We start from the raw sequence: 24,146 nt of genomic DNA, 5'->3' as shown, positions 1-24,146 counted from the left end.
GCGTTGAGCCAATAAGGGTTCAGCTGTTGCTAAGCGAGAGAAAGCGAGTGGAATTCCTTCAGCCGACAGCAGCGCTTGCTATGGAAGACTAGGGATCAAGTCAATGTGGCATATCTTTAGATGCGTTTGATTTTATTGCTAATAAAAATGAAACATGGGTGGACGAGTTACAAGCGTCTCCGTGAAAATTTTGAGGAACATATAAACTAAGGCCAATTTGAAAATGTAAGAAAATGAATTTATTATCATATTTAGGTACAAAAATTTATACTCAATTTACTAAAATTATACGATTAGATTCATATTGAGTGGTGTTAACCAATTAAACTCTTATTGCAATGAAAGCACTTTTCTCAGTCTCGTACCTATTATGTACGCTTCACTATAAGATAAGAAACATTTCCATTCACAAGATGTGATAACATATCCGGAGACAAGTTCTTTTGTATAGTTATGCTTCTTACAATGATATCATTTGGTAGGTATCCCTCAAGGCTTGTGCCTGAATTCACAAGAATCGTATGGACGTCAGGGGATTGAAGAGTGGTTGCCAGGTCCTGAAAGTTACCATCGTCGGCGGTGCAGGTTATTCCTCTAGCACAATAGAAACCTTCGTATTCATGATTGCTTACTTCATTTAGAATTAACAGTGGGTAATTATTCAAGATATTTCTCGGTGAAATCGTGAGGAACGGTATAACACTACCTGAGTTGAGTTGGAACATTCCGGAGCTTAACCCAAAACCTGCTATTTGCTTCGGGTAGAATGGGTGTACCACAGTGGAAGGTTGTGAAGCTGCAGGTTGTTTTCCAGGATTTTCAGGTTGAACACCTACAATTAAAAATGATAGTTCTATATTACATTTAGAAACACAAATTTCTAGTGACTATTAAACAACATATAAATAACATTCACAAGCTTTAATTTCATCCGAAATCACGTTCTGAGATTTATTCTATCCGACCTTACCCTAAGTAGTGATTGTGATGAGAGTAAAATTGAGGTACGATTTCAGTTGTTTGAAGTTGTGTATCTACAGTTGAATACATAAATTATAATGAAAGACATCACAAAATATTTCACACACTTGAATTTAATTTTCTGACTGCAAACTCCTTGCTTGTGAACATTCAGTGAGTAAATGGGTATTTACCTTATGTTCCATTTTTGAAAAATAATATTAGTGAATTAACTTATAAAGGTCTTGTATCTCGTTCATTTTGATTTTGGAAATATTTACAGTATTTAAAAAAGCAAAAATGACCAAACATCAAATATTTATTAACTATATTTTTGTAACAGTTGCAGCAAGGTAACATCGCCTTTATCTTGATAACATGTAAGATAAAGACGATAGTGCAGAAATTGTTACACAAGAATTATTAATATACGCGTATATTTGGTACTTTTGTCAGTTTTGCTTTATTAATACCTTAAAAAGACCATAAAGAATATTAAAAGTTTACGAAGTAACACCAACAAAATTACACCAAATGAAATGATATAGTTTACCAATCTTCTCTTTAAAAAAAAGAAAAAAAGAAAAAAGGAAAAAGGAAAAGGAAAAAAGAAAGACAAGATGTCTAACATTCTTTACAAGAAAATATCTTGCAAGAAAAAGTTACTGCATTTATTCGATTATTTTGAGCTAATTTTGGGACTAAATTTTATCTCGAAATTAATGGCGTACTATGATAGACAAATCAATCGCATTCGAGTACAATTTTTTAAAAAAAGAAAGTTGCTAGGAACATAATTGAAACACTTATATGTTGTCAAACAACAGCAACTTCGACAAGATTTAATAATTCATTTTTTACCGACTTAAAATTGAAAAAAAGGGTTTTAGTACCTTATTTTGTAAAATATAGTTTACCGCTACGATCAATTTAATTTTGCAGCAAATTTACTTAGCTCAATCATTGCACTTGTGAACAATATTTACAAGGGCACATAACCATTACAAAAATATTACTATGATATCAACAAAAGTACAAGTATTGTAATACGTGCACAAGTAATACACATAAGTTCTCCTGAATATTATGTATTCTTTGCTTAACATCTAAATCTGCAAATTTTACAACCCGAATTATATGGAGTTGGTCTGTTCCAAAGTTTAATGGTATGACTATCCCCACGTAAAAAGCACTTTGTATAAATACAGGATGGACGAAGAAAATTGTTTATAACTTTTTTAATACTTAACCAATTTTCATGAAACGAAGTGCATCTTGTTCTTTATAATAATAGAATTTATCATATGATATCTTACTTATGTAATTACAGATATGAATGGCGCACCATAATTCAACGTATAACTTTGTCTGGGGGGCGCGGTGGCTCAGTGGTAGAGCGTTCACCTCCGGTGCTTGGGGTCCCTAGTTCGATCCCAGCTCGCGCCATGTGGACTTTGTGGTGGACAAACACCATGCTCGTGGGTTTTCTCGGGATTCTCCCGTTTCCTCCCACTTTCTTCATTCCACGATTTCACTCATTTCTCATTATCACCGTCTCCTTTAGCCTAACCGGCATAACCGTGGGAGGTTCAACTTAAAGATTTTTCTTTTTTTCTTTTTTTTTCTTTTTTTTTTTTTTTTTTACTTTGTCTGTGCAGACTCAGCTGTCATCCCGGTACGAACTATGCCAGTCCATATCCACATACACAGAGTTTACATTGTAGAGTTACGATAGACTTCCAAACTAGCGCCATTAAATAATGTATCCATAAGGGATACAATTATCACTTCTAGTTTTAGTAGGTCAATAATAGGAAGGACGAAATCCAGTCTTGAACTATGAAACTAATAAAAAATGTTTTCAACATCTTAACGTGTTTGCTCTATGAAGTAGATAATATGAAAACGGAAAGCAATAGATTTTTATCACTTTCGATTTCAGTAAAGAAATGAGATCGTAGTGAGTCCATATCCAAATACCGTTTTCCGGTAATTGTTATTGTTTCTACATTATGGAGACCAATACTGAAACGGAAAACTGTAGCTCTCTGTCATTTCCGGATAGTACAGAGGAATTAGAGTCAAGTTTCAATTTATTCTTGGGACTCTAAGATTTCATTGAAAGAAATTTCTCAATATCTATTTTTTCTCTATAGACATGAATATTATAACCAGAAATTGAGGTAGCTCCGGTGCCTTTGTCAGTCGAATAATATAGTAAAAATTGAGAATTTCTTTATTCTTGGGACATTGAATATCCATACTTATAAACTAGTAGCATTGTCACGTGTGCATAACGTCAAAGAGTGTGGTTCATGCTGTAATATTTTCTTATTTAATGTTAAAACCAAAAATGGTAGTATTTCTACTACTTCCGATTTTAATAGAAAGATTAGAGTGGAAATGGAGTGTATTCTTAAGACGCCGAATTGAGTTCAGAAATCCGCTTCCCGCTATCTTTTACTGTTTTTACTTTATAGCGTGCACGGTAGTTCAGTGGTAGAGTGCTTACCTCTGGTGTGTGGGAGTCCCTGTTCGATTCCCGGCCAAGTAAGTTTGTGGTAGACAACATCGTGTCCGTGGGTTTTCTCGCGGTACTCCCGTTTCCTCCTACTTTCTCATTCCACTAATTCTTCCATTAACATTCTCTTGCTGTACTCATTGTCTGTCTTAGCCTAAAGGCCATAATCGTGGGACGTTAACTTGAAATGTTTGATTTCATTTATACTTTATAGCGTTTAACATTAAAACCGGAAATGTTTGATTTCTGGTCTGATATGAAATAAAATAAAAAGAAATGTTTAAGTTTTACGTTCCATGGTTATGCCGACTAGGCTAAAGGAGACAGTGATTATGAGAAATGAATGAAAGGGCGGAATGAAGAAAGTTCGGGAGAACTCCGAAGAAAGCCACGCACACGGTGTTTGTTCACCACAAAGTTGACTTGGCGCAAGCTGGGATCAAACCAAGGACCACATGCACAAGAGTTCAATGCTCTGCGACTGAGCAACCGTGGCCGACACTTTTGGTATAAATAAAGGGTTGAAACAAAATGGCAAATATCCGTAGAACGCTAATTCCAAGGAAACCACTTCTTGCTTTTATTACTGTTTCTCCTCTTTAGTGATGAATCTTAAAACCGAAAATTGATTGATTTCTATTACTTCTGGTTTGCTCAATCAGCTCTGTTCATAACTTTCGACCCTGTATTAGAGGTCTGCCAAGGGCCGAAAATTTTAGCCCGTGAATTCATAATATGAGGCCCAGCCCGAGTCCGAAATATGTTTTACCATTTAGGAATGAGCCCAGCCCGAGCTTGTGTTATAATCAAATGAGCCCGAAATAAGCCCAAATTACAGAAACTTAATAATAAACGCAAAATTGTATTTTTATTTACAGCAATTAGAGGTTTAATTTTGAGTTGTGCTTTAAAAGTTCTCCAGAAAGAAATGTACAATAAATATCGTTGTACAGGTTGTACAGTATATTTACATAATTAGGCCCGAGAAATATGGTTGTATATTTTAAACTTTAAAGCCCGAACCCGGCCCGGGCCCGAAGTGATATATGCTTTGTAGGCCCGAGTACGACCCGCGGGTGTTTTTGTCACCCTGTAAAGTTTTTGATTCTGCTTTGTGAATCGCTTTAACGAGTCGAGTTTGAGTTTAGTGCCCCTTTCACCTGCGAAGCTGTATGAGACGTGAACCTACTGATCAACGTGGAATCCGAACCACATGAGCTACCGCCGGGAATGGAACCCGGAATTGCGTTAACCAAAAACCAAGGAATTTATTAAAATGAATTTTCCAAATAGTCCAGTGGTGAGGAATCACTGTTACTGTATGAGATCCCGAGTTTGAATTTCAGTACAGACAAATGGTGATTAAATTCTTTTATCAAACATTCTCACTATTTTTTAAAGGTTATTTTATATAATTTACTTACTCTATTTTTTTCTTCTTCAAAATTACTTTTCCTCAGAAAGATGGGTTTCCTAGCACCTATGCCATCCTATTTAGAGCCCATTAATTTCTTTGGAAAATTGTTTTTTTTTTAATCATTTTCTTTTAAACGAAATAGAATTTTAATAAATTAGATTTTACTCGTTTTTTAAGGTCAAGTTAAATCTGTTTTGTTCCTCCAAAGTGACTTTATGTCATAAAAGATATCACTTAAATTTAATTTTGAGAATTAAATATTAAAACAAGTAGCAGTGTGACGTGTACACCACGCGAAGAAGTTTGGTTTATATGAAGGGATTTTCTTTTCTTTTAAATAATGGTTACATGGGAATGGTAATAGATTTATACCAATTTTGGTTTACCTAGAGAGATTATAGTGCAGATGGGACATTTTCTTGGGGCGTTTAATTGATAGCAGAAAACCTCTTCACATTAGTTATTATCATTTATACTCTAGGCCTATAGCCATCATCGTCAACACTGGAAGTGGTTGGTTTCTCTCATTTACGATTTGAATAGATATAGTTATTTATTTTTAGAACGTTAAATCGATTTAAGAAACGCTTTTCGCTATCTCGCCGTTTTTGTTCTTTATAGATCAAGGTTAAGACAGGCAGCTACAGTGAATTTGTACCAATTCCGATTTTAGTGGAGAATCAAGAATGAACACAAATTACAAAATAATCCTGCAACGATTAACCGATTGCAAGAAGCTGATTTTTCGCTATGTATTACCGTTTTTTTATTTATAGCAATCAATGCTAAAAGTGAAAATAGTTGATTTCTATCACTTCTGTTCTGAAATGTTTCCTCCATCAAGTAACTCGATTTCTAAATCTTAACCCCTTACATCCCGGCCAAAATTAATAATGATGCATTAAGTAGTTCTTAAGATTATTTCCCAGATGTAGGAATATACGGTAAATTAAACCAAACTCCATAATTATAAATATCCAAATTTAATTTTCACGAATTAAAGAACATTTAAATAGTTTCCATGAAGATATGAGGAAAATGAAAACGTTGAAATTCTATCTAGTTCACCTCAAAGAAAAACAGAACAATAATTTTCTACATAGATCAATGGGCTGAAAACAAAGATAGTGCAATATACCATTTCCATAGACTATGCATTATATAACAAAATACATGAAATATTTCTTTTCCGAAGAGACGGCTTAGGTGTATGTGAAAAACAAGGAAAGGCAGCGAAAGAGTATATAAATGAAGACGTGAACAGGGAATATCAGTAGCAGAATATACGACTGTGCAAGAATCGACAAATTGTACTTATTAGGAAATTGAATACACAAAATATAACTGAGCTCCTCCGTGGCTAAGCGGTTAGCGTACGCGCCTTTGGCGTGGGAGACCCGGGTTCGATTCCCGGCGGGAGCTCATGTGGTTCGGATTCCACGTTAATCAGTAGGTCCACGTCTCATATAGCCTCGCTGCTGAAAGGGACGCTAAACTTAAAAAAAATCAACAAAATATAACTGTAGGGAATGAATAACAGGAGACGGCATTCGAGCAGAGTGGTTCATAACAGTTGCAACAGTTGATACAAGTCAACAATAAGATGCATTCAAGCAGCATAGTTTGTAACAGTTGCAATAGTTGATAAACGTGAATAATAGAAGGTATTCAAGCAGGAGTGGTTCATATCAGTTGCTACAGTTGATAAAGAATAACAAGGGAAAGTATTCAAGCAGGAGTTTGTCATGACAAGGATTTAGATTTTTGGGCTTTCGGCATTTAAGGACATTCAGCTCGTCACTTTTGAGGGATGACGTCCCTCGGCGAGCACAGTATCTGGGGAAAGGGAAGGAAGAAAGGATTGGGGAAGGAAGGAAGCGGCCTGGCACTTATAAGTTAGGGGATGAATCAGGGAAACCTCATTCAGGGTGGCTGGCCACCACCGGGAATCGAAGGCGAGAGCGTTAGCGAGTACGCTACGCGGGGCCACGTGGATTATAACAGTTGCAACACTTGATAAAAGATAAGAAGAGAATGCATTCAAGCAGGAGTGGTTCAAAACAGTTGCAACAGTTGATAGAGGACAACAAAAGGAGGCATTGAGCTGGAGTGGTTCATAACAAATGGAAGAGTTGAGAAGGGATAACAAGGAAATGGATTAATGCAAGAGTGGTTAATAACAATTGCAAGAGACTAAGATTTCTAATATTTAGAGACAAAGAGACAAACATGAAAGAAAGATAGATTTAAAAAGAAACTGCAACAAGAACAGTTACGCTTCATAAATGCTAATAGATATGTAATTCTCTGATTATTTTCTTACCGTTGTCTACAGCACTCACTGAAGCAATGAGCCCAGCTACCAAGAAAATTGTAAGTCCCTTCATGATGGCTTTGTGGTCCAACACAGAAATCTAGTTGGTCTACTTAATTAATCTTAACTCCAAAATCCCTTATATATGCAATCTCCATTAATTGTATCCATCGTTGCTATTTTGTTACTCACTGTTGTAGTAACACACATTAAGACGATAAATCTTAATGAAGCATTTAAGTTGGTGCTGGCTTATCTTGATGAATAGCGGGTAGACACAAAAGGGAAAGGGAAATTCCGAAAAAATTGTTTTGACGCCCTGTACTTTTCTAAAAGAGATAAGTTGAAACAATTATCGTTAAAATGAGTCACGCAGACTGTCTGTAAGGTTTCATGTAATTCTTAAATATATTTCCTCTTGTATATTTCTTGATGTAAATGTAAATATATTTCTTGATACAAATCTTTTTGAAAGAAAGTAGCTATAAAGTGGTTACAAACCTTGTCTCTTCCATGAAATCTGCATATTGTTATAATAACAAGGGGGCGCGGTGGCTGTGGTAGAGCGTTCACCTCCGGTGCTTGGAGTCCCTGGTTCGATCCCAGCTCGCGCCGTGTGGACTTTGTGGTGGACAAACACCGTGCTCGTGGGTTTTCCTGGGGTTCTCCCGTTTCCTCCCACTTTCTTCATTCCACCATTTGATTCATTTCTCATCATCACCGTCTCTTTTAGCCTAACCGGCATAACCGTGGGACGTAAAACTCAAAGATTTGTTATAATAACAAAACACATAAATAAAATTCTAGAATATTCAGCCATAAAAATAAGAGCAAATCATTTCCCACTCTGTATACAATATTATATCCGGAAACAAGTTCTGATTCTCCTAGCCTGGAATCAAAAGAAGTAACTTACGCTTTGTTTCCAACTGAATATAGTGTCTGCGACAATGAATGGAATTTCATAATATTCGTGTACGACTCTTTGACCCCTTTTGTGATTTTTGTGATTTCTGATGAAGTATTGAACTCAAATCATTATTATTATTATTATTATTATTATTATTATTATTATTATTATTATTATTATTATTATTATTATTATTATTATTAATAATAATAATAATAATAATAATAATAATAATAATAATAATAATAATAATAATAATAATAATAATAATAATAATAATAATGAGTTATCCATGATTAACACAGAATGAGATGTATGCTAGACGTCGTAGTCATAACAATAACTAACTTTTTACTAGAAATCTACACATCGATAATTTTTACACTAATATTTATGAACGTTTTCTTAACGATAAAATGAAAAGAATTAAGTTCCGGAGAATGATTTTATTGAGTGTAATTTATGTTTATTTGTGTGTGTTGAAATGTTTTAAGTACTTATTATGATTAGACATTTACAAATCTGAAGGGAGTACATATTTTAGACTTATAGATTTCAGTTTAATAGAAGTAATAGTAGGTAATACAATTTTAGTGTTTAGGTTACAACCTGTTGGGTATGGAGTCCTCCTCTTACTGAACTTGAGTTAGAAATGCAGTTGCCACGACTTAGGGTGTCTAAAGTCCTTCTTTTTTATTATTTATTTATTTATTTATTTATTTATTTATTTTGACTAATGTTGTGTCAGGAGCGGATCCAGGACAGACTTCTGGGGAGGAGGTGGTTTGTAATATTGTTACTTAGAGCTACCTTTAAGACAGGGATGCAAATAAGTAACAAAATTTTACTAGCCCAAGATAAAAGATACTAGCCCTCATCCCACAACAGAATTCATTTACTTAACCTTCGGTATTTTAATAGTAGTATTAAAAGCTCGCTCACACCGGTGAACCACTCGCCCGGGGCGAGTAGGCGACTGGTTATTTGCATCCCTGCTTTAAGAGCTCCAAATTCTGGGATGGGGTTTATTTATATATAAAATAAGAAAAATTTCTCTTCTGGGCGGAGGGGGCAACTGCCCCGATCGCCCCTGCCTGAGGTTATGCACTTATTGCACTCGTAGTGAATTACTAAATACGTGTACTTACAGGAATACACTTATTTTCTTTATTATGATTGTTAATGCATGAATTTACACGATAAAGTGTGTAAGGTAGATAACATATTTAAAGACTGAATTACAAAGCAGTTTGTACAGGTAAAGGATTCTTGAGTTAATTATTGTTGAGTTTTGAAGTATTGAAAGTTCTGTTACTGTTTTTTGTAAGTTATTTTGAAAAGTAATGAACTAAAAGTATAATTACGGACAAACGTAGCTTGTAATAATAATAATAATAATAATAATAATAATAATAATAATAATAATAATAATAATAATAATAATAATAATAATAATAATAATAATAATAATAATAATAATAATAATAAATGCGGAGACACATATGGAACAATTGAGCATATCAGGTTCATACCGTTAAATGGCTCCCACAGACTATTAAAAAAAAAAAAAAAACAGCAATGTTCCAAAACGCATTCACCAGTATTCGGCACATAACATGGAACTAATCGCCGATACCATTCCATACTACAAATACCAGCTAAGTCCAGTACTTGAAAACGATAAAGACATACTCTACTGGGATCGAGAAACACGAACAGATGTAGCGGTACCTGCAAACAGACCCCACATCACTTTTATCAATAAAATTGACCAAGAAGTGGCCCATGGTTGTACCAGTACCATTGACTCATAAAAAGTACAACATTCAGCACGAAAATGCGCATATATATATATATATATATATATATATATATATATATATATATATATATATATATATATATATATATATATATATATATATATATATATATATATATATATATATATATATATATATATATATAAACCTGGCTGACATAGTTATGGAAGTGTCAGACCAATCATTATCTCAACTATGGCAATTGTCTCTGAATGTATCGTGACATAACTTGAACAGATAAACGCAGAGCATCTCCTATAAAATTACAGAAATCGGTAATACCAGACACCTGTTCTATGGTCAGAAAATTCTTTGGAGAAGAACCCTTCAAATAGCCTGTACTTGCCAGAGGCGGTCGTCAGATTACTAATCTGAAACCGGTTTAAACCGAAATACAGCAATAATAATCATCATCATAGTCGCCGACTTGAAGAAAATTTTGGTGGGCCAAACAATGAATAAATATCATCATATTCAGCTATTTTGTATTAACTACTTGATGAAGGCTCCCTTCCCATCCCCATATCTCATTCCATTGCTCCATTGCATCCGCTCCGCTGCGAAATTCACAAACTAAGTCAAATTTGCTTAAAGTCATTGAAACAAATTCAAGTTCAAAATTTGAGAACTTCACCACATTGATCTTTACTTTTCATATCAGTGCTGCCAGAGCGTTGGTTGAAGGTTCAATACCCTAATAAAATACACCATTTTGAAAACGACATTTTCTATCGAATAAGAAGGCTGTTCCTGATACTGAAATAATGGCACGACGAAGTAGTCGGGTAAAAATAAGGTTGAGCCGCAAACAAATTGCAACAGAAAGTGTGACAGTTGGTTTTTATTTTTTATTTTTTATTTTTTTTTATTTATTTTTTTTTTACTGAGAAATACGTGCTAAAAACGATGAAATAAAGTTTACCAACGCCATTGTTGTCATAAGGGCGCCATATCGGATAATGGCCGCCATAATGTAATTTAACGGTTTTCATAAAATATATGCACTTTCTTACCATCACATGTGATTCAAATTAGAAATTTTACGTTATAATGATTGTAAAGAAAATAAAAGTCATACAGAGATGAACTAACAGCTGGTCACCCCGGGGGACTGACAGGGTGCCACCATACGGGAAAATGACAAAAATTCACTTTCCTCAGGTGAAAATGTTACCTTGGGCTGCTCCTGATGTCATGTGTTACTAATCGCAGCAAATGTTAAGTTCACAACGAGCAACATGTTATGTTTCAACTCCTCTTATTGTTTTCTTCATTGTGGTTCAAGATTTCTAGTTGACCTTTTCCATGAAATGGGATTTTCCTGTTCTTATTCCAAAGTACAACGTTATCAACTGTGTGCAGCAGAGACAAATAGATCTGTTCACCATGATTTGGCCGAAGGAAGTTTTATTCAGTATGCAGCAGACAATGTGGTCTACATCCAAATTATAGGTGGGTATGGGACATTTCACGGAGTCAGCATAATTGCGATGATCACTCCAGAAGTTCAGATTAGAACCAAAGTGCCTCGTCACGATATATCAATAGAAAATGATTATACGGTGGACTTCACCTGTTGATGAGCTTCCTGGGATCCATCGGTTATATCATGGCAGGGTCTGGACTTGAGATTTTAGAACTTATCTATGACAGCAGTGTTGTGAAGCATATACTTTCTGGAAAAGCAGTTTCAAGGGCGATAAGTGGACATCTTATAATATTCCAATCTTTGTTCACAATACTTTTCAGAGAAGCCATTGACTGTGAAAATGATCCAGCTGTCACTGTTGAAAAATCGGTACTTTCAGATATGTTAGAATTAAAGGGGCTTTTAAATGCAACAAAGGCAGTGGAAAACTTAAAACAGAAAGTTCATTTTTTTATTTTTTAAAAATAATACAGGACAGCCTCATTATGGCTTCAGTATATGAAAATGGTAAATTATGTTCGAAAATTCATATAAGCTGAACATACTGGAAACTGGTTAATGCATTTATTAGTTGTGAAGGACATACTTCCATTCTTGGCAGTAAGTGGATATAGAGCATACACTACAAGTTGTAGATTGTATCTACAGAATATGCTGGAGTTATAATATTCATCTCCTGATTTGTACAGAAAGTTCTGTGAAGGGTATCATGTTGTCCGAAGAATTGTTTGTTTCTAGGGTGGACTATCAACTGACTTAATAATTGAGCAGGTGCTGATGAAAGTGTGACGGGACGAGGAGGTTTTACTTATGGACCTGGTATGATAGAGCAACAGACAGTTCTGTAGGTTTTGTCAAGCCCTCTCTTCGCTCAAATGAATGAATCTATGAAAGAGATCACAAACACGAATCGTAATATCAGTGAGTTGCATGTGATAGAAGATGCAAACAAGCAATAGAAGTATCTAGCAGATGTTCAGAAAGTAGTGCATTTCTTGGATCCCTTGAATGTATTTGACAAAGAAAAACCTTTGAGAAATATTGTTAGTGATGTGGCTGCGGACAGTTGTGTCAATTCTGAACAAGCAGAAGAGATAGGAAATATTATTTTGAATGAGATGAAAGGACTCACAGTTTCTGCATTTACATTTAAGGAACGCAAGGAGGTTTGTATATACAATGGATGTTAATCGTACTTTACATGAAAGAGATGATGCTGTTCATATTGACCACCAACTTTTGTTTCAACGCCTGTTGGTAAGTGCGCAGTCTAACCATTTCGACTTGCAGGAACTGATCACATATGAATTATGCACTTTTTCAGCATAATTTTTTGACAAGAAAGGCCTTATACCTGAGACACTCAAATCCCAACTGGCGCATCTTTTACGGAAATATTCACATTGTGAATCTCTCCATGATGACAAAGTGTAATACGTTCTTGACGCTGGTTCACTTTTACATTGCATTCCCTGGACACGAGAGACATTTTTCAGCAATGTGATTAGTACTTATGACATGTATATTGAGAAGAAATACAAGAATACAAATTGTTGTTTTTGATGGCTATAATCGTGAGGAACTGAAGTTCCAAACCCATCAACGTTGACTAAGAGCTGTAGTTGGACCTCCTGTATCATTTTCACCAGAAACAAACGTTGTGGTTAAAAAATGTGTTCCTAGCTAATATTTAGAATAAACAAAAAATTCTTCAGTACCTTGCAGAAAGATTAAGGTGTATCGGGTGTGATATCATTTAAGCACAGAATGATGCTGATGCGAAAATTGAAAAAAAAAAAAAAAAACAGCAATTGCTTCAGCAGAAAAGATGACTACAGTTGAAATTAGTGATGCTACTGATTTGGTTGTGCTGTGAACATACCTTACAATTTTTTTATGTGTTGAGATTCTAAGAGGAACTCAAAGAAAACTTTTGTCTACGACGTAAAATGCATTAGAGAACAATTGGATACAAACATTGTAACAAACATATCGTTTACCCATTCACTGCAAGGCTGTGACACAACATCATGACTGATTTCAGTTGGTAAAGGTGAAGTGATTACATTGCTAAAAGATGAAGACTTCAGGAATCTTTTTTCCTGTATTTTTGAATTCCAAAAGTTCAGAAGAATAAGTAGTCACAGCTGGTGTGATATCAATAGCCATGAAATATGGAAAAGAAAGAAATTTTGAATGATGTTCGCTTTCGAATTTTCACTCGGAAAGTAATATATATATATTAACTCAAGTGAAACCAGAGTCTTTACCACCTATTCATCGCGCATGTGCCTTTCACTGTAAAAGAGTATATCATCAGGTCCAGTCTTGGCCAGGAAATAATCTAAATCTACTTCACTGGGGATAACAAATAAAAGAGAAATTGCTGGTTCCAGTAAGAACATTTCAACTTCCAGTGCCTCATTTCCTTGTTCGACTTATTAAATGCAGCTGTTCAACTACTCAACGTGCAACTCTGCAGTGTAGTTGCAAGAATCAAGGACTGTATTGCACTACAGTTTTCACGAACTGTCACAGTGACAGTTGTTTTAACTCTGACTACTCCCATATGGTAGTAAGTGATTATTCTGAGAACTTATTTTCCATTTAAACTGCATTCTGAAAGTGAAATAGTGCTAATATAGTGCACTAAAATTGTTCAATTCGAATTAATAGAGAATTTTACTTTCAATATTTCATTTATGCATCCTGTACTATTATTTTCTTTACAATTGTACTGTAACTGGGAAAATGTATCTTCATTTCATTGTTCTCTCTGTGAATTCTGATTATCATTGTTATCATATTCTATTATGTAGTCAAGTTTTATATATGCTAAATGTGTATTCATATGCTAAAAACGAAAGTTCAAGTAATAATGATCATGTGATCTAGGCAGAGATTTTGTTTTCATGGAACTGAATATTTTTTTTAAAACAGGTTTTTAACTTTTCATATCCATTCTGAACAGAAGTCATTGATTCTAATGTCATTTATGTATGGAAGGTCATCCATAAGGAATGTAAAAAATATATATTACATTGGTAAACAAGAAACAATTTCAATTTTACACGCGAAATAAACACTTCTGCAATTTGCTTTTGACAAAATATTCAATGCATGTTACCTCCGTAAACAAATTGTAAGAAACGCCTAACACAGATTATACGACCAAAAAGTAAGTAATGTTGTTGAATTTCAAATTCAGGAACTATTAAAATAATTTTTGAATATTATATTTAAAAATAATTTTCCAATTTAATTACAAAATTCATTTCACGAACCTTAACGCATAAGGTGATGGAACAATAGTGTGTTTTCCTGCTATGATTACACTACATAAATCTTAGTTACTTTACAATTGGCTGCAATTATACAAAAAAAAAAAAAAAATACACAGTATATACAATTTAATTAGCTTAACAACAGCCATGAAGAAAAACACCTCCACAGGTCACGTGTTGCTAAGAAAATGCACAAACTTTTCAGAAAACTGCTAAATTCCACTACCGCGGCTATTTTCCAATATGGTGGTCTTATGACAACAGTTGCATTGGCAAACTTTATTCCATCGTTTTTATCACACTTTTTTTTTTCAATAAGAAACAACTGTCAGAATTTCTGTTGCAATTTGTTTGCGGTTCGCCCAAAATTTGAGTTATTTTTACCCGACTAAAGTTTACGACAGAAATTATTGCTCCTCTCTGTTAATTCTTCTTCGACTGGATTATATTTTGGGGGCGAGGACCCCAACTTTAAATATTGGGTGGCCCAAAATTGTCATGCCCCCCAAAAGTAAGCGCCTATAATAATAATAATAATAATAATAATAATAATAATAATAATAATAATAATAATAATAATAATAATAATAATAATAATAATAATAATAATATGGTGGAGCCAGCACCACTATAAACATTTCATTAACGTTTGTCGTCTTAATGTTTTATTACAGCAGTAAATAATACATGTATATTTATTTCTAGCAAAACTTCTGTATATCATTCTAGCGTTCTACTACACTATTATTATTTACCAGTTTTGTTCTTAACAGAATCACATTCCTTACTTAATAATTATTTTATGTTTGTAAAGTACTTAATTTAAAGCCTCTGTATTACAATATTCATAATATTTGTAATTTTGAATGTATAGGTCACTTCTGTCAGTAGCTTGCTGGCTCTTCACGCCTCTCCCCCTCTACGTATCAGGTGTGCAATTTATTTTCATGTTGGGGCCGCGGTGGCTCAGTGGGGAGTTGCTGTTAAACTGTGCTAGCGGTAGGACGTGTTGTCCGGTGCAGTGTTTGTTCGCAGTTTGACGTGCTTAGCTTTACCACTACGTGTGGTTTATTTGTGTAAGTGACTATATATTGTAAAATATTACGATGTCTCAGCTCGTTAGAAAAAATACCATCAAATGTGTATTTGACAAGGAAAAACGTAATAATCGCCCGTCACCCATCGCTATTCATAAATGGATTGAAAGTTTATTTAAAGAGGACTGCCATGACATTATTGCGCTCCAACTTCACTCTGATGAATATGCTGTGTTTGTGACTTTTAATACTGATGCCATTTTTGAAAAAGTGTTAAGTAAGCTCGAACCTACGGTACCATTTAAACATAGTGACGGTAGTACTTCTTTTGTCCAACTTGTCAACGCAATGGAAAATATTACCAGGGTAAGAGTCTTTAATTTACCTATTCAACTAGATAATAATGTTATTGTGCAAATTCTGACTGAATATGGAACAGTGAAAAATATAACCAATGAGACATGGTCTCAAAATTATCCCCTTGCAGTGTCCAATGGAATACGAACTGTGAACATTGTCCTTAAAAAACCTATTCCTTCACGTTTACTCTTTAACGGCTTTCGTGGCTTCATATCATATGAAGGCCAGCCTGTAATGTGTTTTTTCTGTCGATCATTAACTCACCGACTTAGTGACTGTGATAAGAAAAGAAGACAAGAACTGAATGGCCCCCATACGTCTCAAACGTCTGACATTCGATTTACCGAGTTTTTCCCCCCACTCCGCCCCGCATCTAGCGCACCGCCACTGCCTTTACAAATGTCATCTCTCGGCACTATTCCAAAAAAACCTTGTGAACAACATGTGCAATTACAACCAAACAGTTCAGCATCAATAACTGACACCTCTACTACGATTGCTGCTCATACGGATGACAACTCTGATTCCCCATCTGGCCTTATCAACAATGCAGCTGAAGAAACACATACACCTAGTGTTAATGTTAATGACCTTGCAAGTGTAGATAATATCGATACTCCGTCTTGTCTCCCTGGTAAACAGCCTGTTGGTACTGAGAGCTCCCTCCAAGCTGTGAAACAAAAAACTGATATGGAATTCATTGCACCTACTTCAGATACAGAAGGTAGTGACCTTGACCTGGAAAGTGAAACAACAGACATTCCTGATACAAGGGAATTACGTTCACGAAAGAAACGAGGCTCACGTGGTTCCTATTCACAACCTGTGAATGTCATAACAACTCGAAAGAAGAAAAGGCGTGGTGCTTCAATAACTGAATGTTTACGTCACGACGATACTGCCTCAGGTGTGCTCACTGACCTTCAAGATTTGTAAACACTTTTTTCGCTTTTTTGTTGTCAGTGTGACTATATTGACGTTCTCGTCTTCTGTTTATAGTAATACGTCGATATGTTCCAATCTTGCATTTGCTTTTTTGTTTTCTTACTTATAACACTGTACATTACACGTATTGTTTCACTCAATGTAAACCGTATGCAAAATAGTGTTAAAAAAGAATTGTTTAAAAAATTTGTTTATGATTATGACGCCGATTTTATATGTCTTCAGGAAATAATCTCCGATGAACACTGTTCCATCTCTGGTTATAAGAGTCATGTTAATATTGGTGTACATGGTTTTGGAACTGCTATATTAGTGAAAGAAGGAATACAAATTGATTCCCTTAAAATGTTGGTGGATGGCAGAGGGATAGCGTTGTATTGGAAAAACACTGTAATTGTCAATATATATGGGAATTCGGGGCATCAAGGAAAGACGGGTAGAGAGATCTTATATTCTGAAGATTTGTTGTATTTGCTTTCTGAACCTTTTAATAACATTATGCTCATGGGCGATTTTAATTGTGTACTTCGAGCTAATGATTGTGTCGGGACACCATCATATAGTCCTGCACTGCAATTTTTTGTTTCTCAATATAGGCTGGTTGATACTGCTATCTACTGTAAAAAGGACCATATCTTTACTTACGTGCGCAGTAATGCGGCGTCCAGAATTGACCCTTGCTATTGTAATCCAGACTTGGTTAAATTGATTGTTAAATATGATGTCTGTTTAGCCCCGTTTACTGATCATTTAGGTCTAGTTCTAGAATTTAATATTGGTTCGCCGTACTGTGTCTGGGGACGATCCTACTGGAAAATGTCCCCCCTTGGTCTAAATGATCCTTATTTTCTTAACCAGTTTCATCGGCACTGGTCAGTCTGGCTTCACCACCGCCACAGGTATACCACACGTCTCAAATGGTGGGAGCAATATGTGAAACCTAAAATCAAATGGCTATATATCGATCACTTTCGAGATAGGAATGCCAATAGTAACCATATGATGCAATTTTATATGAAATGTTTACAATCTGTTAGTGGTTTATCGTCTACTTCCCCAATATCGTACCGAGATATGCAGTATTATAAAGGTAAAATTTTACATTTGCAGAGAGAATGTACTGAAAAATTTCGTTTCTATTGTAAAGATAACACTGTGGTAGAAAACGAGCGTATGACGTTATACCATCTAATTCATACAAAGAAACGTAAAAATCGAGCTTTAATTTCAAGATTAACCTCTAATACTCAGCAAGTACTAACTAATCCGAGTGAAATTAGAGCTCACATTCATAATACATACCAAGAGTTGTATAATGTATCACAGAACACGATTCCTGTTTGGCAATTTACGCCTCTGCCAGGTTATACAGTGACATCTGATTATAACGACATGTTAATGCAACCATATACCAAAAATGAGATTCATGATGTAATACTCAGTTTTCAGCGTTATAAAACTCCTGGAATTGATGGATTAGTAGCAGAATTTTATCAAAAGGTGTTTCCTATTATAGCAGATGAGTTTACTACTATTGTCAATGAAATATTGCATCATGGTGTAATTAGTGAATCCTTTGCTACAGGTGTCATTATATTAGTACCAAAGTTACCAAATCCTACTTGTCTTAAGCATTATAGAGCGTTAACTATGTTAAATGTTGACTATAAAATAGTAGCAAAATGCTTTTTCAATAGGTTAAAAACAGTGCTCTCAAGCATTCTCCACCCAATGCAAGCAGGATTTCTAGAAGGTAATACACTTCTTGATGTATTGATGGATCTTCGCGATGCTGTGGCATATTTTGATTACACCAAATGTAAAGGTGGCCTTCTATCTATAGATTTAAGGACAGCATTTGATTTGGTTAACCATGGGTATTTATATCAAGTAATGGAAAAATTTGGATTTCATCCTGCTGTAATTAATCAAGTGAAAATTTTGTACATGTTTGCGAGATCTAAAATCCAGGTAAATGGTTATTTAACACCTTTTATAACAATCAATAGATCTATTAGACAGGGGTGTCCGATTTCAATGTCTCTTTTTAATATTTACATTTCACCATTGATTTGTGAATTACATGCTATGCAAATAGGTATTTCCTTTGCTGATCTCCACCTTACAGTGCGTTCCTATGCTGATGATCTTTCTGTTTTAGTACGAGATGAAGCTCAACTTAATCAAGTTCTTCATGTCATACAAAATATTGGACAATCTAGTGGGGCATGCATAAATTTTCAGAAAACAAAATTGCTTGCATTTGGTACTTGGGATTTTCAGATGATTACTTTTCCTATTCTCCATGTTGATAGGATAAAAATTTTAGGTGTCTATTTTTATTGCACGGTCCAACAAATGATTTTAGAAAATTGGGCTCTAGCCCTCCAGAAGGTGAAAGGTTTATGTCAATCGTGGAAATTTCGTGGCTACTGTCTTGAACAAAGAACTTGGATTGTTAATACATATATTACATCTCACCTTTGGTATTTAAGTCCTGTTTTACCGTTGCCAAGTCGAATTGCCCGCTCTATGCAAGCTGCAGTTTATTGGTTTGTTTGGAGAGGTAACATTTTTAAAACACCCATGTATGTACTTACTCAATCTAAAAATGCTGGAGGTCTCAACATGGTGGATATATATTGCAAAAGTACTGTTTTATATTTGATTAATTGGATGTACAAGATACAATTACATACACCCAGTTTTGCTAAAATCTGGGGTCTCTATTGGGTACAGGCCACGGCAATCACCCCTCCTCTTAATATGTCTATTCTTTCAAACACTGTAAAATATTTGTATGATGTACTCTTGAATTCTAGTTACATGGTTCTAGACTTAGATACTCCCAAACACCAGAATATTAAACTTTTGTACAGCTCACATCAGTGTAAACAAAATGTTACTATTAAACGAAAAGACAACTTTCCTAACTATAATTGGGATATGATCTGGAAAAATATCAATAACACAGTCCTAAATGTCAATCAACGCTCTGTGTGGTATCGAATTGTACATGACGTCATACCAACTAATATAAAGTTACAGAAAATTAAGCTGATGTCTAACGGAACATGTTCGCATTGTAGTAGAGACGATACTTTACAACATCGGCTTTCAACTTGTGATTTGGTGCACGACATATGGTTGACGTTCGCACGCATCATGTGTATTCTCGTTCGTTGTGGGATCCAGGATATTTCCCCGCTAATGATTTTATTTCCTGATTTTTCATATTATCCTCATTACAAACAAAATAGTGTAATTTGGTTGTATGGTGTAACTGTAGAATATTTGATTCAAAGTCAAACGCCAACCCTTGCAGACTATTATTTTCACCTGTTGAAAGAACGATGGAAAATAACTGAAACTATCAAACGAAAACAGTTCTCGAATTATTTAGCTGTTGTTGATGAAAAATTAACAATGATGTATTCATAATTTTTGTATTACTAATGTTTTCTTTTCCTTTTCTTTTTCTTTTTTTTATGTTTCTGCTGGTTGTGATTTGATTCCTTGTTATTTGTTAATAATACAGTATATGTTATCCTTTTTGGAAAAAAATTGTTATGTATTCCAATGTATAATACTTTTTTGCATCTAAATAAAAAAAGTTAGTTAAAAAAAAAGTGGTAGAGCGTTTACCTCTGGTGCTTGGGGTCCCGGGTTCGATCCCAGCCCCCGCCATGTGAACTTTGTGGTGGACAAACACCGTGTGCGTGGGTTTTCTCGGGGTTCTCCCGTTTCCTCCCACTTTCTTCATTCATTACTCATCATCACCGTCTCCTTTAGCCTCACCGGCATAACCGTGGGACGTAAAACTCAAAGATTTCATTTTTTTTATTTTCGTGTTGAATTTAGGACCCCCTAGAAGCGTTGGATCGATCCCAAAATTACGTATGCAGACCAAATTTTATATTTAACAATTTTTAGCCTGAGTTAATTCTTCTAAGATCACTAACCCCTTTAGGTCTCTTGTCTGATACATTGTAATTTAAGGCTTACACTAATTACACTGTTCAACAAATTTTGATCGAAAGTATGTAAATTGTTTGAAATTGCGATTTTTAAATTCATTTAAGCATAATATGAAAGGAAATGATAATAGAAGAATTTTCTTAGCTCAGGTTGTGAAAAAAACGCCCTTGTACAACAGTAGCTGTATACATACAAATGTATTAATATTTATAGAACATTTAAGCAAAATCCTTGTAAAAACCTACATTTCACTTTTTTTTTATCTATTTCACTCTGATGTGATAAGCTGGGGAGTTAAGAAGTACCCTAACCTATAGCTTTCTATACCCTTGTACTTCCTTTTTCAAAATTGCGCAAATACCAGTTTCACAGCGATACAGAAAATAAAGTAACCGTGGTCAAGTTAAACATTAACAATTCCGTAATAAAAATCAGTAATAACATCAAAACATGAAAAATATGTACAAATACCTTTTTGTGCAAGAACTACACTGCAATGTAGACAAAAGTTTCAAGTGATCCCTTGTACCGGATTATGTTTATTTTATTTTGAGCGTCTTCGCTTGGCTTGCCTTTTGTAGGTTACATCTGGAGCATCCTTTGCAATAGTCCAACAGTAGTCGGCCAATATGTTAGAACTCCACTTTCCCTCATATCTCTTCTCCATGGCTGCAATATCTTGATGGAAACGCTCACCATGTTCGTCACTTATTGCTCCACAATCTTCGGGAAAGAAGTCCAGATGTGAATGAAGAAAGTTGAGTTTCAGAGACATATTGCAACCAAGCTTTCCGTAGCACAATAACAACTTTGCTACCAGTTGTTTGCAATTTGTTGCTCGGTGTCTTCCCAAGAACTGTGAACAAACACTCTTAAAGTTTTTCCACGCAGCTTTCTCCTCACCTTGGAGAATTTCGTCGAACTTGTGATCTTTGAATAGTTGCCTAATCTGTGGCCCTATGGAAACACCCTCTTTAACTTTGGCATCACTTAATCGAGGGAATTGTCCTCTTAGGTACTTATAGGCCTCATCCTCTTGGTTCATGCTCTTAACAAAACTTTTCATAAGACCAATTTAATATGTAGAGGGGGAGGCAAAATTCGGTTACGATCTACCAGTGGTTCATGCTGCACATTTTTCATTCCCGGCTGAAGAGTTTCTCTGGTACTCCAATCACTTTTGCTGTAATGAGATCCACGATCTCTACTGTCCCATTCACATATAAAGCAACAATACTTTGTATACCCTAACTGCATACCTAGCAACAGTGCTATTATTTTAAGTTCACCACAAATGAGCCACTGAAAATGGTAATATTTAATGGCTTGAAGTGAACGTTTCAAGTTTTCATAAGATTCCTTCATATGAACTGCGTAACCTACAGGAATTGAAGGAAGTTCATTTCCAATATGTAAAAGCACTGCCTTTAAACTCACCTTGGACGAATCTATAAAGAGCCTCCACTCCGTAGGTTCGTAATTAATTTTAAGTGCCCTCTTGAGACCATTTACATCTGTACATGCCACAAGTGTGTCTTCCATAGTAAAAAATGAAGTGAACATCTTCTCCCTATTCCGATACACTGAAATATTTACTTTTTCCTGCAATAAATTCCATTGCTTTAAGCGTGACGCTAAAATTTCAGCTTTGCTTTTCGAGAACTCCAAGTCTCTGATTAGATCACTTAGTTCCTCTTGAGTAAGTCTATGTGATTCACATGGAGGTTCTTCTACAACAAACGTAGGGTCCTTCGAAGTACTTGATTCAGGAGCTTCAACTTCTTGATCATCATCAGAAAAAAGATCGTATTCTTTAGGTGGGTCAGGAACAGGTAGTCCTTCTCCATGTGGAACAGGGCGCATTGCAGAAGGAATGTTAGGATAGATCAAGGCCCGCTTCTTCTTTGTGGAAATTCCCTTCTTGACGGAAGGAACCATACAAAAATAACAGTCTCTGATGTGGCCGCTTGGCTCCGTTCAAATCATGGGCACTGCAAAAGGCATTGAGCGCCCTTTCCCATTAATCCAATTTCTTAGATTGCTAGCACAAGTGTTACACACAATGTGGGGTGCCAAAGATTTATCTTGGTCTCCAATTTTACAACCAAAGTAATATTGATAGGCTTTTCTTATTAGTGGTGTGATAGTCTGCTTTTCTGAGGAAAATGCCACTTCCTCACATACGTAGCAGAAGCTATCCGCACTGTTTACACAATTTCGCGGCATTTTTTTTATTAAAATCCTCAAAATGTCACTTGAAATAGTTCCGACAACTATTTAAAAATATACATTCGAAATACCAGTATTTTTGCGTACTTGTAGTTGTATTTTTATGTCCTGCACTACACAAACGTCACACCCAAAACGCTGATAACTGCACTAAACCTGTCTTTTCTAACAATAGCAGAACACTACTGAGATAAGGAACACAATGAAACCAAGCGTTCATATAGTTTCTCCAGTGTTGCCGGATCAGTGTAACATTTTACCCCAAACGAAGCGAATATATTTATTTTTAAAGCGTTATTATTAGACATGCGCGTAAAACGAAAAGTAGAGCTAATATTCGAAAATAACTTTCAAATTCGTGATCAGCACCACAAAATCAATAAGAATTAGCTGATTTTGTTCAATTTACATTTTCGTTGTTGAACAGTGTTATAGTCCACAGACTATCAAAACTATACGCAAGTGTACAATGGATAAAACCTGTATTTGTAGGAAATGGCATTTCTACATATTACTTTCTACAAATTCAATCTTGAAGTAACAATAACACGCAATGTCATCTCCTACTCATTTTAACTTTTGTAGCGCTTTCGGCCCAACAGTGTTTAAGCTCATGACTTCATTGGAGCACCAGCTGAGCTTACTAACTTCATAAGTGCTTCTGTTTAATATCGCTTACCTAATTAGAGCTTCTGTCTAAGCACAAATCGCATTCCGGTTGAGCTGACTAACTTCACTAGACCTCTACTTAAGCTCACTAATCTTATTAGAGCTCCAGTTCCAGCCCACCAAATCATTGGGATTCTATTTAAGCTAACTAACTCCATTACAGCTCCTGTTTAGGCTCATTAACTTTTTGCGGGTCCTGCTTTAGGCGATGCAAGTAACGGAAGAAGTCAAGCAGCACCTCCCATAGCCAGTGTCGACAATCACAGTCTG

General features: G+C 35.2%; 1 protein-coding gene across 1 annotated transcript; it reads right to left on the bottom strand.

Annotated features, from left to right (window-relative positions):
- Positions 1 to 216: 216 nt before the first annotated feature.
- Positions 217 to 7,377, bottom strand: LOC145683672 (uncharacterized). The gene is made up of 2 exons (XM_081755019.1): positions 7,222 to 7,377; positions 217 to 832 (listed from the first exon to the last, which is right to left on the bottom strand). The coding sequence occupies exons 1-2, from the start codon at positions 7,283 to 7,285 to the stop codon at positions 369 to 371; spliced, it is 528 nt and encodes a 175-aa protein (XP_081611145.1). The 5' UTR covers positions 7,286 to 7,377; the 3' UTR covers positions 217 to 368.
- Between the last annotated feature and the right edge of the window lie 16,769 nt (positions 7,378 to 24,146).

Source organism: Thermobia domestica, chromosome 4 (assembly GCF_964235325.1).
Source record: "Thermobia domestica chromosome 4, izTheDome1.hap1.1, whole genome shotgun sequence".
NCBI lineage: Eukaryota > Metazoa > Arthropoda > Insecta > Zygentoma > Lepismatidae > Thermobia > Thermobia domestica.
The sequence above is the reverse complement of the archived record's forward strand: the minus strand, read 5'-3'. Positions and strand labels throughout refer to the sequence as shown.

What these genes read in the sequence shown, in the direction of transcription:
- LOC145683672 (XM_081755019.1), bottom strand. Translation starts at nt 7,285, where the DNA reads ATGAAGGGACTTACAATTTTCTTGGTAGCTGGGCTCATTGCTTCAGTG. An exon ending in AGTGAGTGCTGTAGACAACG is followed by an intron (nt 833 to 7,221) that starts GTAAGAAAATAA and finishes TTTTAATTGTAG; the next exon opens with GTGTTCAACCTGAAAATCCT.